Raw genomic sequence first — 13,089 nt, forward strand, 5'->3', positions numbered from 1 at the left:
TTTTCTTTGTCATACTGAAACACACATGAGATCTGTATAGTGTTACGATGGCTATGGTCTGTTCATGTTATTTGGATGTTGAGTCTGGGGATTGTGTCCCAACAATGTAATGCTTGTTTTACTGTGCAGTTCCTAAAAAATTGGTTATTAAAGATTGTAGTTAAACTGTTATGTTAAATCAAATATACTTAACATATAAATTAATAACAGCAAGTTTTCTGGACATTTAATTTACTCAAATGCACCCCATCCCACAGATGGTAGCCTAAAGAACACTTGTTTTTTTACTGAAATTACCTTTCATTTTGTGGCGGAGAAATCATTTTTGGGAGCCTATGTATAAATGCCAGAAAGAAAAGTATAACTATAACGCTGCTTTGAATAATTAGTGAATAATGCTCATACTGATCAATAAGCTGCCCGTGAAGAACATAACATTTCGATGGTATGTGATGCCCGGGTCACATAAGTTGAAGCACATGACTCAATTTCCAACGTGCAAGCTATATGTCATCGCATGCTGGAGCGCTTGCTGCAGCTGCAGTTCTCAACTCGCGCTGTCGCTATGCGGGCCCACTGGTTGCTATGCAATGCAGCGTGAGTGTTGCACTGTTGCCAGGGAAAGAGCGATGGAGGCGGTAACCGGTCGCACAGTCTTTCGGGACGGTGGCTGAGGGCGAACTTGATGTCAGCGTCGTTTTGAAAGGTCTTTCGTTGCATGGTTAGGAATGAGAGCATTTCTGTAATATACGAATGCATATTGAATCTTGTTATTTGATTTCATATATAATTTTTTAGATAGTTATTAATCTAATTTACTGTACCGCGTTGGGAACGAATTAGAAACAACCGCAAGTTGCTAGCTACGCTACTTCGACACTCAGCTAGCTAGCTTGTTGCTCAGAGTCACGCTGGTGCTGGTTGAGGAAGGAGAGTGGCGAAAGAGACGGGGGACGGGGGATACTGCGGGTAGTGGAGTCAGGAGCGGCCGATGAGTTCTGAAATTGAGCAGGGTCAGGAGCCGCAGAAGGAGGTGATCATCCTAGGATCGGATCGCCGTGCTTGTGGACAAGAAGAGAAACTATCAGAAAACAGCGTGGATCAAGGCGGCATGGTGAGTTGAGGCCTGGTGCCGTCAAGCAACCTTATCACTCAAAGGACATGGCATCTTTAGAGATGTAGACGTCAAGTCAGGCAAATGTTGACCAAAGTATTGCAACGTTGAGTTTGTGTACTGTACTGCTATGCAATGCTGTTAAAATTACAAATGAGGCTGCGCCGGGATTGTGTGTCTAGATATCTAGCTAAGCTGAGTTTGAGAACGACAGGTGGCTGCTGGCTAATGAATGTATGTTTCTGAACTGATAGTTAGCCACAGGGCTAGCAGTCGCCAGTTGCCAACACACATTGCTCACTTATTGATAGGCAAATCCCTTGTCTTGCATTGATCCCTCATACACAAGTAGAACCGTTACTGTAATGGAATGGTCATTATTGAACAATATGAATGACTGAGCTCACACTAAGCTAGGCAGTAATAGCTAAGTTAAGGTTAGCTTGTTAACTTTAGCACTTCGTATTCCACTTTTGCGTTCTATCGAGATAGCCATTGTATTTACTTAAAAATGACTTAATATGCCTAACTTCCTTAATCTGTTTTGAAAAATGTAGAACTACGTTAGTCTAGCTAGCTAGCTAGCTATTAGCTTGCTAGATGGTGCCAAAGAACTTGCCCAACCCCCCAGTGTCTGAAGAACCCGCTGTGACATAACTGATTCTATTTATGAAGTTGGGTAGCATTTTTACATTTTTCAGATGTATTTATAAAAGTTCGTGTAGTATTAAACCAGGCACCGATTTGTATTGATGTCAACAAAAGTACATATTTATTCTGAATGTCTTTTATCTCTCTCGAAACACCATACTGCCATGTGCTCCTCTTTCGTGTCAGTTAAAAAAAAAAGTTTTGATTGACACATGGCTCTAACCAATGCGGAGTCGGGAGCGTTAGACGTATGATCACAAGGGCAAAATGTGTGAATGAAAAAATAGGCGAGCCACATAAGTGTGTCTGTACATGTGACTGTCTGAGAGGCGGAGTCTAATGGACCACGATAACCAATGAATTATTCCGGCCGAGGAGGGCTCTTTCAGTGTTGCATGTGGTTTCTTTCGAACAATTTGTTTAGTTGAAATATATCTTTGAACTAAAAACGCAATTTTTTATACAATTTCGGATTGGCTGGCTACATCTATTAAGTGTGGCCAGCGAGTAGACTCGACCTTGCGAGGAAGATACAATGCTGTTATTTGTCGAGGTAGGCTATGTCGTCATTGCTGCAAGCCATGCTTCTGAAAAGTTTGGTTTAATCATATTGCGCCCGCTAATGTTGAAAATAGTATCATATTAATACTCTAACATGGGTCACAGTTTACATTCACTGACGGTCATTCGTTGGTATGCAAAGCTAGTCTTAGTCAACTATTTTAGAGTAGTTGGATGATAGCTACCGAATGTCTTACTGGCATCCAAAGGTCACTAGTATGGCCAATAGGACTCAATTGTGTAACGTAACAATTGTAACCCAACATAAACGTAATAGCTCAATAATAAAGAAGTGAATAACTAGGGTATAACTTATTTTGTTTATATAAGGCATTAATTGTCACATTTTTTGATTAGTTACGTATTAGATTTGCTTCGGTTTTCAACTCTGGGGTAGCGCTGTATTGCCCTAGGTTTGAGTGACTGATACTAACCACCTAATCAGATAAGCTCTTTTCAAGTCGGTACATGGAGAAGCGACCCACACAGATGCACTATTACCACAGATGCTTATAATATATTAGTTATCCATACAAGTCCGCGGATTTCAAGGTGCCCTCAAACGACTACAGTAGTAATGTGCAAATATTTAGGCCATTTGCTTTGTGTGGATGTGACTTTCTATTCAAGGACAAAGATGTAATTTGAAGCTTAGTGAATGGCCACTCATCAGAATTAGAACTTCCACTCTTCTCCCCCAACACACACACACACACACTTTTAGTATGACCCTTGTAGCGCAATGTTGACATAAATGAAAACACTGCCCAAAGTTGTAAATTGCGTTTTAGATTCATGAATATCTTCATATGTTCTATCTTCTGTACAAACTTGTTTAGGCTTTATTAGGTCTATCTATGTCAATTGTGCAGGTCACCACAAAAGGAGCTGGCTTGAACCCCAACGCCAAAGTGTGGCAAGAGGTCTCTGCCCCCCAGGACCAGGTTCCAGAGGAAGGGACTGAAGGCTCCCACTTGCAGCAGACCTCCCCTTCTTCTGCTGATATGACTGAGGGTGAGAACCATGCACATGGTGTGCTTGTAGTTTTACAGCTACCAGTGACCTACACAAATCTTCTCCACGTCTACTGAGACCTTGTGCTGCCCTTTTGACTTTGTCTAATCACAGTTTTTGCTTGTGTTGTCTTGGGAGACGGGATGGGGGCCTTTAAATATTATGCCTATATAATCAGGGCCCAAACTCGTTTTTAACCCTGCTTTCTGAGGCACTGAAAACAAATCAGGATTACATTATCAGGCAGGTCCAACCTTGACGCTGACTCCCTCTGGTTGCCCAGTCTTATCTTGTTCATGCCTCCTCTTGTCTTTCTGACTACTCAGAGACTCCCCCTGCTGTGGGGAAGGAGTATAGCATAGAGTATCCTGACCTGTCAGACAGCAGTGCTACTGTGACCCCTGGGGGAGTGATGAATGGCCTGGACCACTCTGACCTGGCCTTTCCCATGTATGAGCCTCTGACTGACCCAACAGGTGAGTAAGCAGTGATCAACACCAGATGGTTTAGAGAGCAGTAGACATTTTGATTTAGGGAATGTTAACTTTGCTGTATTAACGTTGTTTCAATATTATGCTTTTGGAACTCCTATTTTAATAATTTACTAGATACTTTGTAAATCGACTGATTTGAAGCACAGAGGATAATAATGTTTGTTTCTGGCCTGTTTTGTAGTGGAGGGAGAGATTCTGGAACAGCAGCAGCAGCCGCTCTCTGAAGAGAGCCTGTGCGAGTCCCTGAAGAAACAGCTTGAGTTCTGCTTCTCCAGGTGAGGGACCAAACAAAAACCTCAGCTGATGTTGATTCAGAAGGTTCTGGGCGTTCCGTTCAGGCTCATTATTGTGTCTTGTCAATTTGTGTGTTTGTGTGCAGAGAGAATCTGTGTAAGGACCTGTACCTGATGTCCCAGATGGACAGCGATCAATTTGTCCCCATCTGGACGATCGCCAGCATGGAGGACATCAAGGTTCTCACTACTGACATGGACATCATCCTCAAAGTGCTGAGAGGTAAACCCCAGCCTCCTAGGAACTGGAACCTAGCCCAGATCTTTCCCTCCAATCCATTTGTGCGCCTTGACGTGCATGGAGATGGTTGTCAATATCTCTCGCTCTTGGTTCCAGCCTCTCCAATGGTGCAAGTAGATGAGACAGGGGAGAGGGTACGACCCAACCACAAGCGCTGCATCATCATCCTGAGGGAGGTCCCCGAGACCACACCTGTGGAGGTAAGGAAGGGTACATGGCCTGGTCAAAAGTCGAAGGGGATTAGATGGAGCCTTGTTCTTGTGGTTGTTTGCGTAGTCCCCTCAGCATGAGTGGGCATAGCTTCATGAGCTACCTCCTGAGTGGGTTTCTGTCTCCAGGAAGTGGAGGCCCTGTTCCAGAATGACAACTGTCCAAAAGTGATTAGTGTTGAATTTGCACACAACAACAACTGGTACATAACATTCCAGTCGGACACAGATGCACAACAGGTAGGTTTTTATTATTTGCATCTGTCTATATTAGTGTTTTAGCATCTACATGATATACAAGTATTGTGTGTGTATATAGTATAACTACACACTCCACCCATCACTCACCCTAACAGGAATGCAAAACCCAACTCTTTCCTGAAGCAGAGGCAAAAAAATAATAATAAATATGTAAAACACTTCTAATATCAAATTAGCTTCCTCTGGCAAATTTTATTTTGAATAAAGTGTATGAAGAATGTGTATTTCTGATCTAACTTTATATGACCAGTTCACTGACTTATTTATTTTCCTCCTCCAGGCCCACAGATACCTAAGAGAGGAAGTAAAAACATTTCAGGGAAAACCCATTATGGTGAGTATTGTACATACTCATCCAGACAAGGTTAGGGGTAGTCTAATGCTTGCAGTAGGCAGCTTGTATGAGGTCAGTGAGTTGCAGTTATTGATGTGATATCTGTTGGCTACCCTGAAAGGTGACCCTTCCCTTTTTTTTTTCCATGTCCAATGGTTTGATAAGGATTTAGCCAATAAGGTGCCAAAGGCCTTGACCTCACTCGGCTTTCTTGATATGGCACGCTCCACATTCAGTCAACCATCATTTTAAAAACCTTTATGTTGCCAATGATGACTCAATGATTCCATTTAACATGGACATATTATACACACATTCCCAGATATGATCTTAGAATTGATTAGCAAAGCCTTTTATCCATTGCTCAAGTTTCAGCAAGCTCTGCCATACCCCCCTGTGATGATCAGTATCGCGCTTGGAAGGACCCAGGTTCACCGTGGCTGTGGAGAGGCTCATCTCTTTAAATCTCCATCTTTATTCCCGTCTAACTTCCCTCTCTCACTCATCCTCATCTTTCTCCTCTCCATCCCTCCCTCCCTCCCAACTCTCCGTCAGCACAGTGTTCTCTGGCCTAGTGACCGTGAGATTATGAGATCTGAGGGGAACTAGGAGTGCAGCTTTCACGGGACGGGACGGGGAACTGGATTGGAACTGTTGTGTGTTATTAATGTTCTAACCTGTGCACTAATGCTCTATTCTTATTCCTCTCTCTGTATACACACACAATGTCCTTCCTCTCCTCAAGGCACGAATCAAGGCCATCAGTACATTCTACGCTAAGAATGGCTACCGCAGCGTGGACTCCAGCGTGTACAGCCAGCACTCCCAGAACCAGAACCAGTACAGCACCCCCGTCTACATGCAGCAGATGTACAGCCCCCCTCAGCAGTACCCGCTCTACCCTCTGGTGCCCCCCACATGGAACCCCTCACCCACTCCTTACTTTGAGACACCACTGGTAAGTAGATGTCTCTGCATGTTTCTTTAGATGCTTGTTCTTTACACAAAGAACTTTGACCCCCAACTGACCCAATGATGACAACTGAACGCATTGAGGGATTTCAGGCACTGAGCTAACCACATGGGTCTAATCTACTCCCTCCAACTCCTCTCTTCCCTCCTCCCCTCTTCCTCTCCCTCTTTCCCCCTACGTGGTTAGTATCAGGGGCCTGCCCAGTGACCAGTAAGATTATGAGATCTGAGGGTATACAGTGGGGGTCTGAGCCAAAGTGGATACTCTTGCATCCCGTTTCACCCGACAGGTGATGCAGCATGGCTCGGCTTTAAGTCATAGCCACAACTCTGCACGCCAGGGTCACAGTCTTGATGACATAAGGAAATGTAGTCCTCTTCTGTCTGTCTGAATCAGCTTGTCCTCAGCCACGCCTATCAAGTCATGCTGTTGAGAATAGCTGTTGGTAATTGATGACCTTTTTTGGCACCGTGTGAATTCCCCCCCCCCCCCCCCCCCCCCCCCCCCCCCCGATCCAGGCCCCATTCCCCAACAGTGGCTTTGTTAACGGCTTCAGCACCGCTGGAAACTACAAGCTAGGCTCCAGTCCCCTGAGCCTGGGCCGGCCCTTCAACAGGACCCGGTAGGTCTCCTTCAGGGTGTGGCGCTCCATCTCAGAAGCACACTAGAGACGTGATCCAGTGAACAGATTTCACTATTTCACTCCCTACCTGTGACAGATGTACTTGTATTATATTGGCTGTTAATAATTAGTTGCATCTTACCTTCCCTATTCCACAGTGCCCCCCTCTATTCCAGGAAAAATGTAATCAATGCCTTCAGGTATAGATGATCACATGTCTTTGCCATTAGTATTTGTCTCACTGCATCACGGTATCATCTACATTAAGGCGTCCTTCAGGGAGTGCTACAGTGTGGGGTTCCCTTTCTCATGAATGTGAAAGCAAAGCTTTTCCAGCTAAGCTGTGATAGACACAATGCCATAATCTGAAAGTGCTATCTGGGGTTTGGAAAGTTTGTAGTTTGGTTTTAGTTTGCTCCAATTTCATTCTCAGAGTCTGTGCAGTAGCATGCATTAAGAGCCCCCACAACATCCATCTAAGTGTTCACTTTGAGTGCCTTGTCTGCATGATCCTCACCCATGAACCAACTGGACCCTCATCTTTTAAATCTGTAAAAGCCATAATTGTGACAGTCCCCTCTGTTGTCAGGAACCACGTGAAAAGCCAGCCCAGGCCTGGGGACGCGCCCTCCCCTCCCTGTGTGACCCCAGTCCCACTGGTGGACGGTCTCTCTGGCCCCTCCAGCACCCAGCCCCCCAGAACTGCAGCCGGAGGCCCTCTGCACACCACCCAAGAGCCTGCTTCTCCCCTCACCCTCAGGGATACCATGCCACTGACCTCAGACGCCAGCGCAGACATGGGCATAGCTGGCCGTGGCCGGTGAGTCCTTAGCCCTCACACAGCACTCTGGGGAAGGTTGACCTCGTGTAGCACAGAGGGGATGGATGGGGATTCACCCTTTCTTATTCTTCTATTAGTTCCACTTGGCCCTGTGAGAGGCCCGATGACTTAATGTGATCATTCAAACTCTTTCCTCGTTTCACAAACATGTACGACATTAAAATCATGCCACCTCATAAGAGGTTTTGTAACCTTTCCACATCATGTCTGCACTGCGGCAGATCATCCATCATCAACTGTGTGTGTGTAACAATGACATTATTTTTTAGGAGAGGAAGCTACAGAGGTGTGCGGAGGCGGAGAGAGGACGAGCGGACCTCGGTCAGTAGAAGGATTCTCTTCTGGTGCCTGCTCTCATCCCAGAAGAAGAGCTGTGGATGGATTTTGTGTAACAGAGCTCTTGTTTGGATTTGCAGAGGTCCATCCCCTTGGCCGAGGTCAAGGTACCGCCTCCCAAGTTTGACCTGGCGACCTCCAACTTCCCCCCGTTGCCAGGGTGTGTAGTCAGTACGCAGGGAGAGACTGTGCTGGAGACGCGCATGTCTGACGTGGTGCGAGGTCTTAAGGCTAGCGACAAGGTAATGTGGCAATTGATTTGTATTTGAATGTGCCTACGTTTCATGTATGGTGTCAATAGTTAGACGTTGTTGTAATGCTTCCTAAATCAAGTCTTATTTTCAGTTTGAGGTCAAACAAGAGAGTGCGGTGCCTCCCTGCACTGCCCAGCAGGACGGTGTGAACACCCCAAGTCCCACTGCAACAACCCCCAAAGCCACTCCACCCACCGTGGAGCCCCCTGTCCCAAGGTACTGTGCAGCGGCACATGCATTCATAAAAATGTATCGAACAATTCCAGTAATCGTTATCCTCTCTGGTCTGGGTAGTGTTGCTCATCAGGTAAAGGATGTGGAAACGTCCGAGCCTCCAGCCCCTAAGGAGACAGCCCCGCCCCCTGCCCCAGCCGCCTCTCTGCCAGCCTCACCTCTGCCTGTGCCTGCTAGCAAGCCCGCCCGCAGCCAGCCAGTGTGCCCCACAACAACGACCCCCACTGTCTCTGTCCTCACGCCTGCACAGGTAAGTCTTGGTGAAGTTTAATTGGGTGGAATGGTCTGTCAGTGCCCATGTCTGTGGCGTTTTACCTATCGTCTGTTCTTCCTCCCTCATGTGTCTGCTCCTCCAGGAGCCAAGGAAGCTGAGCTACGCTGAAGTGTGCCAGCGGCCAGCCAAGGACCCACCACCCACACCCAGCCTATCGCCCCCCCCACCCACCCCCTCTTCAACCAGCCAACCCCTGAGGGAGTTGCGGGTTAACAAGGTAGAAGAGTCCGCCTCATCTCCCAGCAGCAATTCTGACAGGTCAGAGAAACCCTATGAGAGAAACGGTGAAGGCCGTGCCGCCCGTGCCCCACTGGGCTCATACCGTGGAGGCAACCGTGACACCCGTGGTGGGGTGGGGCTAAAGATCCGCGATCATCATCAGAGGTCCTATCCCATTGGTCGACGAATCTCCCCTCAGGGAGGTGCCAGACGGAGTGGCAAGGAGCAGAATATTCCCCCTCGGTCACCAAAGTAGATAACAACACAACAACAATCAGTGGACTTACAGGAATAAATCATCACAAATCTGTATACGTATATATGTATAAATGTATGTGTGTATGTATAGAGAGATATATGAACATATAAATATTATTGGATTGAAGAACTTGGGTGTTCTATAAGGTCCTCCTTTTGTTGTGCCCTACTCAGGCCAACGACTGGGAACGTCCACAAGTATAGAGCTATTAGGGGCAGGGGTGTCGCACATTAATTAGACTGGATAGATGGACCACGTAAGGGATGTTGAACAGCAGCCTCCATATGAAAAATTTGAAGGATTTGCGTGACCATTTTCCCCCTGGCTAAATCTGACTATGCTTATTGTTGGTTGTAAATTGAGTTTTGGGGTAGGTAGTAATAAAACACGTTAATGCCATGCATATCCAGAGTACCGGTTTTGAAGAAAAACTAAGACCTGTTAACACGCATTTGTAAACAAATTTGATATGCAATACAATAAGGCAATTGAAACTGTAGGGAGTAGACACATCCTAATTAATTGACATTGAAATTGACTAGCTTTCCCTGAATTTTACAGATGGTTGTTGGTTAACTGTTTGTGACACTGAAATGTGTGTATGAGAAGGAACTAGTCATATCTGTAAGATGGTTTAGCAGGCTGGTAGATTTGTGATGGGAAGCTGCAGGTTTTGGTGAACCGACTTCATGTGACAGCTAGGAGTTGGAAATAACTGTGGTAAGAATGTCAGAAGGCAACATGAGGGGGTTATGTTTCAAATAATGGGCATGGTCTCATTTAAAATTTATATTGTGACTATGGTACATGTTTACTTGTGTCATGCAAAGATGGGAGAAATGAACCGATTTGTCTTTTATGATGTGAGACCTGTCACTTTGACATGAGGTTCTCATCATTTTGAAAGCCTCTCCCCAGTAGGTGATTGGTTTGGGATTAAGCTGAACAGGAAGAGGGTAGGGGTGTGGTGTGACTGCTTGAGAGGGCTGATGCCTGGTTTGGTTTTGAGCTTGTCAAGAATTGGGGCTGGCATTGTCCTCCAGGTGTAATAGTGTACATATCTGTACATTTTGGGGGCTCTGCAGTATTGTGTGTGTGTGTGTGTGTGTGTATGCATTTTTAAGATACATTAACAATAATTATTCATTAATTGAGATTCATGAAGCAGCATAATTGGGTCCTTATTTTAAACTGGCTTGCAATGTCTTAACATTTTGTTAAGTACTGTAAAGCATGACTTCTCCCCATGAACATACCTGCACAACAGTTTTTGGGCAGTCTTCCAGGCATTTAGATGGTTCACACTGGGATTGCATTGAGTTCTAATAGCATGCTGTGCAAATGAGCTGTCACATCCCTTTAAGAATCCTACTCATCCATTGAGGGTTCAGAACACTGTGGAATCTAACATTATAATGCAATTATTTTGATAATGAAATTAAACTGTCATTACATTTACATCACATTTTTACATTTAGCAGATGCTATTGTCCAGAGCGACTTATTACAGAAGTTGTGTTTTATGACGTTGCAGTCTTCCTGAGCACATGGTGGTAGATTATGTATTTGAGGGTTTGGTTTAAGAAGCTTTGCTTTCATTATATGTATGTTCTTGTGTCCAGGAATATGAGGTGCTGCTGTGGTTTGACAGTTTAGAGGAGCAAATATGTCCTAATTATTAAAAAATTTAAACAATTGTGCAGAATTTGATGTTACGTTAAGCAGAGAGATAGAAATCATGGTAGTGTCAATGTTTTAATAAGATATTGTAGAAAATTCTGCCCTGAAATTCATAGGATTAATGCAAGTTCCTTGTACATTTCACTCTTGTTTTGGGTTTTGATGACTTTGTACCTTCTTGGATATGATTTGAGGATGTTCATGCGCATCATATATTTGGATACTTTGTGCTTCCATTAACTGCGAAGTGGACGTTAGTGATGACTAGACATTTTAACTTTTAACTGTTCAGTTTTTACTATGCTTTTACGAACTTTGTAATTAACTAATTTAGCCTCTGTATGAATGAATTTGAAAACCATCCAGACCAAATTTAATCAAGCAGAATGACAATCTCAGGAACAAAGTTCCAATCAACTGTTTCTCACTCCCTTGCCCTTCATTTCCATCAAATGTTTCAGTTAATGCTTAGTGTTTTTGATTGCCAGTTAAGGCTTGAAATGAATGTAGTCTCTTGGTGGACACACCAGTCCACACTCTTTAGTCCACACCAGTTAGTGATTTGAATGTTCTTGTACAGTAGATTCGTCTTCTACACATCACAAGATCATCTTTGATCTGGATAGTGTTATAGATTTTTTTTTTTTTTTTATCTGATTCTTTTTAAATATTATTTTTTTCTTTGTGCTCCTCTTGTATCCGTTTGACTGACTTGGGTTTGATTTTATTTGTATGCTTTTTATGCTTTTTTATTTATTGTAACTCTAGCATACCTTTTTATTTCTCTCTAGTTAGTGTTTCCTCTCCCCAAATTTGTGTGTATTAATTTGGGGTATGTATTACTTTAGTTAAGACATGGCCTAAGAAGTACTCTGCATTGCTGTTTTGGTAGCAGTTCAGCGTTATTGCTTTACTTAGGCCTGCTTTTTAAATTCTATTTGACATCCAATAATGGCTAAACCATGAGCAGCTAGTGGTGTTGTGAATTTAAATGCACTAACCTTGTTTCAAAACATGATAACTGTTCTGTAAGTTGTAATCATTTAGACACATGCCTTATGGAAAGGTGTTGATTAGGATTGCTGATTTTACAGGATTAGGGTTTTGATTTTATTTTTGTTCAACTATTCTGCTGAAGCTGTGTAGGGATTTAGGTGACTTATAGGATGAGTGAACAAATGAGACACTGAATTATTGATCTATAGATGTTTGAACAAAAAAAAAATGTTAAAAGAAAATAAAGTACAAACTATCCTTGTTTTACCCCAAATGTGATTTGAGTCTCCTGTGCATGAATTTTAAACGTCTGTCTGCTCGTTCTGTAGGTTTCGTCCTGATCCTTTATTCGCGATTGTGTGTGTGCATGTGTGCTCTTCTATCTCTAAATAATCATTATTCTGACCAAGCCACAATTCCAGTGCCTTTATCTCAGTGTTAAACTTTCCTACTTAAAGAAAGTGAGTTGGATGAACACAATTCATGTAACTGAATAAAACAGGCTTGTTGGTTGTGAAATTGTGAGCACAAGGACTTTTAAAGACAAAATGCCGTTTATGTACATTTAGCTCTGGAGGCTAGAATATGGCTTTAGAGAATGTGAGTTTGTTGTGTGCGTATTTGCTTATGTGTAGTCGAATAAGTAGTAGATGTTTTAGCCTGACCTTATACTACTGTTTCAGATCATGAGATTGGCATCCAGCTTTATGATAATTTCAAACGTGAACTGGGATGATGTGGGTTCAGAGTCTGGGGACTGTTGAATCATTGCTAATCAAAAATGTATTAAAATATAAATATATTTTTAACAATCTGTCTATGGTTTTGTACTTTACACATGAATAAGTACGTTTGGCCGTTTCAGTTTGACATATTTAGGGCAATGTGATGTGAGCTTCTTAAGATATATTTGAACCATTATAAGTACATTACAAGATGTGCGAGTGACAGGTTTGAGGGACCATCTGTTGCAATATTGCAAACATTTGGGATTGCAATGCTTATTTTATTCTCTCTCACGATCACCTTCCTGTATTACATATTAAAATACAGTCATAGTTTAATGAACCAGACAGTAGTGTGAAGTCAACTCCAAAAAGAGAATAATCTCGTAAATATAGCATAGGTTTATGTAACCCACTGTTTACGTAATAATTTTCTCTAGTGGTCTTCTTACGTAAAACATAGTAGGCCATTTTCACCTCTCGCGCTATCTTGCTAAAACGCAG

At 43.4% G+C, this 13,089-nt stretch overlaps 1 protein-coding gene across 2 annotated transcripts; it reads left to right on the plus strand.

The window, feature by feature from the left end:
* Window positions 1-688: 688 nt before the first annotated feature.
* On the plus strand, window positions 689-12,672 carry larp4ab (La ribonucleoprotein 4Ab). Of its 2 annotated transcripts, XM_067235276.1 has the most exons (16): window positions 689-1,114; window positions 3,199-3,340; window positions 3,667-3,816; window positions 4,016-4,109; window positions 4,214-4,350; window positions 4,465-4,568; window positions 4,707-4,817; window positions 5,119-5,172; window positions 5,918-6,130; window positions 6,664-6,767; window positions 7,357-7,587; window positions 7,878-7,929; window positions 8,025-8,186; window positions 8,290-8,414; window positions 8,493-8,682; window positions 8,789-12,672. In XM_067235276.1, exons 1-16 carry the CDS (start codon window positions 992-994, stop codon window positions 9,179-9,181), a joined length of 2,385 nt encoding a protein of 794 aa, XP_067091377.1. In that variant the 5' UTR covers window positions 689-991; the 3' UTR covers window positions 9,182-12,672. The 2 variants fall into 2 exon arrangements, with proteins under 2 accessions (XP_067091377.1, XP_067091384.1); XM_067235283.1 differs by lacking the exon at window positions 4,707-4,817.
* Window positions 12,673-13,089: the final 417 nt, after the last annotated feature.

The sequence above is a fragment of the Osmerus mordax genome, chromosome 1, assembly GCF_038355195.1.
Source record: "Osmerus mordax isolate fOsmMor3 chromosome 1, fOsmMor3.pri, whole genome shotgun sequence".
Classification (NCBI taxonomy): domain Eukaryota; kingdom Metazoa; phylum Chordata; class Actinopteri; order Osmeriformes; family Osmeridae; genus Osmerus; species Osmerus mordax.

Coding starts and splice junctions, on each gene's coding strand:
- larp4ab (XM_067235276.1), top strand. CDS start 992: ATGAGTTCTGAAATTGAGCAGGGTCAGGAGCCGCAGAAGGAGGTGATC. Junction 1,115..3,198: donor GCGTGGATCAAGGCGGCATG/GTGAGTTGAGGC, acceptor TCAATTGTGCAG/GTCACCACAAAAGGAGCTGG. Junction 7,588..7,877: donor GGCATAGCTGGCCGTGGCCG/GTGAGTCCTTAG, acceptor ATTATTTTTTAG/GAGAGGAAGCTACAGAGGTG.